Source organism: Lactuca virosa, chromosome 4 (assembly GCF_052849685.1).
Source record: "Lactuca virosa cultivar CGN04683 chromosome 4, Lactuca_virosa_CGN04683_v6, whole genome shotgun sequence".
Taxonomy (NCBI): Eukaryota; Viridiplantae; Streptophyta; class Magnoliopsida; order Asterales; family Asteraceae; genus Lactuca; species Lactuca virosa.
In genome coordinates, this window is record NC_136429.1 from 7862263 (window position 1) to 7867356 (window position 5094).

At 37.5% G+C, this 5094-nt stretch overlaps 1 protein-coding gene across 1 annotated transcript; it reads left to right on the forward strand.

Moving 5' to 3' along the window:
• Positions 1 to 937: 937 nt before the first annotated feature.
• LOC145169272 (protein terminal ear1 homolog) lies at positions 938 to 3885 on the forward strand. The gene is made up of 5 exons (XM_079087841.1): positions 938 to 1826; positions 2081 to 2624; positions 2695 to 2817; positions 2895 to 3036; positions 3414 to 3885. Exons 1-5 carry the CDS (start codon positions 992 to 994, stop codon positions 3741 to 3743), a joined length of 1974 nt encoding a protein of 657 aa, XP_078943967.1. The 5' UTR covers positions 938 to 991; the 3' UTR covers positions 3744 to 3885.
• The last annotated feature ends 1209 nt before the right edge of the window (positions 3886 to 5094 follow it).

The following is a 5094-nucleotide window of genomic DNA, read 5'->3' on the forward strand; positions in this document are numbered from 1 at the left end:
GATGCCTAAATTGCTTTATGTGCTAAATGATTGTGATGTTTTATGATGTTATCGTTTGATCGGATCTATGGTCTGTTGCCGACCGAATCTGGAAATTTTATGTGTTCAGATTTCTAAAATTTGATTACGGTATTAGAACTGGCATGTAACTTTCGGAGTAATAAGGAGGATTACACGTCTAAATCTTCTCTATCTATATTATCGTCTCGATGCACTGAATGCATGCTTCCGTGAAAATAACGTCATGGTGAAGACTCATAGAGAATTGAGTAAATAAAGGAAATGAAAATTCTTATGATAGTGAATGACACCTATCAGAAGATATCGTAAAAGTGGTATCTTGCCTTTAGAATATGTCAGGCAGTACGTTTAGAGGAGTACGGTACGTCCGAAGTACACCTTCGATTGGCGGGGTGATGGAACGATTGGTGTAATCTGGACTGGATTGTGCTGACCACATACTAATCAATCGCCCATTCACAACTTTAGAGAGAAGATATTTGCATTGTGTAATCTGGACAAAGTTGAGGTAGAGAACATGGGGAAGAAGAAGATGGATTGGGGTGAGTTTTTTTTTTAAGAGAGAGAGAGAGAGAGAGAGGTGTGCGCTCCTCTTTTTATTTGATTACTATTCGATTTAAAAAAAAAATAAAAGAAAAATGAAAAATAAATACTCAAGAGTATTACAGCAATTTCAGTTTACCGAGGGATCAAATTCGCAACAAAACTAGCTTAAAAGGACCACAAAACCAAAAAAAATCAAAAACTAAACATCAAGGAAAAAAAAATACATATACTAATTACAAATAACGATAGGTGTCCAATATCATTATATATTCTGTAATAGAAAATGTTTTGGGTATTGAACCAATGAGGAAATGCCTTAAATATCAATGTCTAAAAGTGTAATTTTATATGACAAACACTGAACCGTACATTCTATTATTTTCATATATGGAAATACACACACAGCTAAAGATTTTCGCCATTAATGCCATGGAAGAACTCCAACTCTTTTTGTTCCTTTCAAGAGACACACATATATACACACACCAATTCATGCTCACATCCTCACCCTGTCTTTTCTGATTTCCCCAACTTTTCATCTTCTCCCGGCGGAAAATCAGCTTTGCAGAACTGTCCGCCCTCTTATCCGGCCAAAAGAAAAACAACCATGGTCGACGCCGGATTTGTCCGGTTTCCGCTTCCTTTAGACCCATCAGCGCAAGAATTCCGACCATCGTTTCTGTACACCAGAACCGCCGTATCACTTTTCCCCTTACATCCTGTATACTATTCATACCCACCGTCGCTACCATCACCGCCTACGTTGGCGCCGGTCGAGGCGTATATGATTCCAGGCACACCGACGATACTTCCCCCGCCGTCAACCGTACCAACCCGGGTACTTTTATTGAGCTCCGTTCCCGCTGACGCGAGTGAATCGACTGTACGGAGGGAGTTAGAGGTGTTCGGCGACGTGAGAGCCGTACAGATGGAGAGACTACGAGACGGAATCGTTACCGTTCATTTTTACGATCTCCGACAGGCGACTGAGGCTCTTAACAAGATTCAAGAACAACACATGCAACAACAGTGCAGACTCCGGAAACACTTTGAAGGACTTATGTTCTTGTCTTCCACCAATCCACCTCCTCTCCCTCCACCGGCGCGTGGACTCATCTCCGGCCGCGCTATCTGGGCACAGTTTACTTTCCCCGTCACCGCTGGACTTCCCGATGGTTACAACCAAGGCACCGTCGTTATACTCAACTTAGATTCCGACGTCTCCTCCGCCATTCTTAGACCAATCTTTGAAGCTTTTGGTAAATTCAAATTCGAATTCGTTTTAATTACAACTTGCAGCCAACATTTGCAACACCAAAACATTTGGAGATTATGAGAGTTCTGTAAATGTGTAGGCACGAGGCTAATATTTGGGCATATTTGTTGATTGTGATAGGTCGCTTTCGCTATCTTTTTGAAAACAAATCCTGATGATGCAGATATATTTGTTGTCTCTTCTGTTCAATTTTTTATTTCACTTTATTTTGAAATTTAAATGACTTATCTTTTCTAGGGCGTGTGAAGGAAATTAGGGATACGCCATCGAAGAAAAACCAAAAATCTGTGGAGTTTTACGACGTTCGAGACGCAGCGAAGGCCGTCGCCACCGTCAACGGCCAAGACATAGCCGGGAAGCAGGTGGTGGTGGAGTTCAGTCGTGCCGGTGGGCATAAATATCATCACAAGCAAAATAAAGTAAATCCCATTTATGCTAATGGAGTTCCTCCTTCGCCCATCCTTCCTTGCAGCCCTACGCCACCACAACAACCAACATATAGGAAAGATAGGTTGGTTGATATAGATTCTCCGCGTGGTGGTTACAAAAAGAATGGGAAATATTTTAATAAGCAGGAGCAACCGCCGGAGCAACAAGGGAGATGTGTTGGCGGCGGCGGTGGTGGTGGTGTTATTGGTTGCCGGAATAAGCCATGGAAAGGATCACGTTACACCCGTGAGAAATGCGATACGATGTTTTTAATCAAAGAAGAAGCGATTGTTTCAAGCTTCCGAGATTCAAGAACAACAGTAATGATCAAGAACATCCCCAACAAATACAGGTTTTTATTAAATTTATGGTAAATTTCATTAAAATATACCAAAAAGTTGAAATCGAAATTGTATTTGCAGCCAGAAACTGGTGTTGAACATGCTGGACAACCACTGCATTCACTGCAACGAGCAGGTGGAGGCTGAGGGCGGCGATCAGCCATTGTCTGCTTATGATTTTGTGTATCTACCAATCGATTTTGCGTATGTTTTTCATCAAAATCTCTAAATTTAATTTAATTATTGGAATTAAATGTGATTTTATGTATGATTTTGAACAGGAACAAATGCAATGTAGGGTATGGGTTTGTGAACATGACCTCACCGGAGGCAACATGGAGGTTATATAAGTCATTTCACCTTCAAAATTGGGAGGTTTTTAACTCTAAGAAGATCTGTGAGGTTTCTTATGCTAGGTTACAGGTATTTTTCCACCTAAATTTTATCGTGTCGGTAATAATTTTTCAAAAAAAAAAACTATTTGTTCATAACTAGTTTTATAGTTAATTTTTTTTACAATATTTGCAAGGTGTACATTTATAATTTTTCTGATAATAGCAAATTGTTACTCCTTATTGCCATTTATTTGTTTACACATGATGTCTGAGTCCTTAAAATTTCAATGTCTATTTTGGGAATATCCTTTAATTTTTTGACCGATAATATTAAAAGTAAAATGCATTGTTGACCGTATTGGTAGTGAGGTAAAAAATGATTGTATTTTTGCTATTTTGGTCGAAAATAAATAAATTAATGTATGTATTTATTGTTTAAAATAAGAAGTCTGAAAATGTGAGCAGGGTTTGGAGGCATTGAAGCAGCATTTCAAGAACTCAAAGTTCCCACGTGAGGCGGAGGAGTATATGCCGGTTGTCTTGACGCCGCCGCGGGATGGCAGGACACTGACAGAACCCATACCGATTACCACCGTCACTTCCTCATCGGCATCGTCATTGTCGTCAGAAGTAGGTGGTCATGATCATAGTGATCTGACAGACGGGACATGTTCTTCCTCTGAGAGTAATTTGATTGTGGAAGATATTAAATCTGAGAGGATTGACACCATCATCTCCATCGCTGGAAGCTCATCAAAGGGCGGCGATGGTGATGGCGATGTGAATTCTGAATGATGTGTAATAATTAGCTAGCTTGGGTTCTTTTGTACTGTGCATGGATGCTATGAGAGGCTACAATAATAGTCTATAAATTTTATATTCAAATATTAAATCACTGCTCACAATTTATTACAATACTAAATCAGATATTAATATTTTTCTTTTTTCTATTTTGGTTTGACTGGTTTTGGCCATGTCAGTTTAACTGGTTTAGGTAAAACTTAGAAGGGTTGAGTTTGGTTGCAGAACATTGTAAACAAAACCTGGTTTGTCCTTATTTTTTTTTTATAATTATATTTTTAACTTTTGTTTAATAAATCTTATCTGACAAAAAGTTTCAAAATATATATATATATATATATATATATGTTTAGAAAAGGAACTTTCTTAGGAACTTTCTTAATGAAGGTTCTGGGTGTAATTATATTTGTGCAAGTATGTAACTGTATTTTTGTTTCAATATCTACCCACATTTATGACATGTTTTACCCACATTTTATGACATGTTTTCAATCATGATTATTACCATGCCTTTACTACAATAAATCCTCTTTCCGTTGTGACCATGATGATGGTGTTGTGGTTTCATGTTAGAGGATACAAGTTGTGCTTTTGGACGTGATGATTTTTTTCTTATCTTGTTAAAATGTGGGAGTGTTACACTTGTAAATAAAGATGTTGTTTTGTTTATTATTATTGATCATCACTTTATTGTTTAGTTACCCATGGGGATTATTAATATGGAAACATACATATAATTAGTAGCATGCATAACTTTAAGAAGTTGCTAGGGAGGTGAATCCGATGGATAAACCGAAGACAAAGGGTATGAAAAAAAGCGAAGGAGGTAATATAGTATAGTGTCCATGGATTAGTATATGTTTTCAAGGTATAAGAAGTTATAATTAGTTTTAATTTTTAAAGTTATATTAAAACAATAATATTTTGGTAAATGTTTGTTATTGTACGACTTTATAGATTTGGATAGACTAAACTGCACAAATGGTCCGTTTGGTTAGCTCAAAACTGTTACTTTGGTCTAAAAAGGTTTGGACTAGCACCAGAGGTCCAAACTTTTCATTTTGTTGAAAGTTTGGTCCAAAAATTTTGAAACTTTTTATAATGACGGATTTGCCCTTTATTATTTTATTTTCTGTTTTTCTTTTATTACATTAATTAAAAACAAATAAAAATAATACAAAAATAAAATACCCTAACCTCTCTCTCTCTCTCTCTCTCTCTCTCTCTCTCTCTCTCTCTCTCTCTCTCTCTCTCTCCGTACTGTTTCAAGAAACATCCCTTCGCCTATAACATATAGTCGCCTCCTCCGACAATATGCTTCCTCCTTCGGCCACCATATATTCAA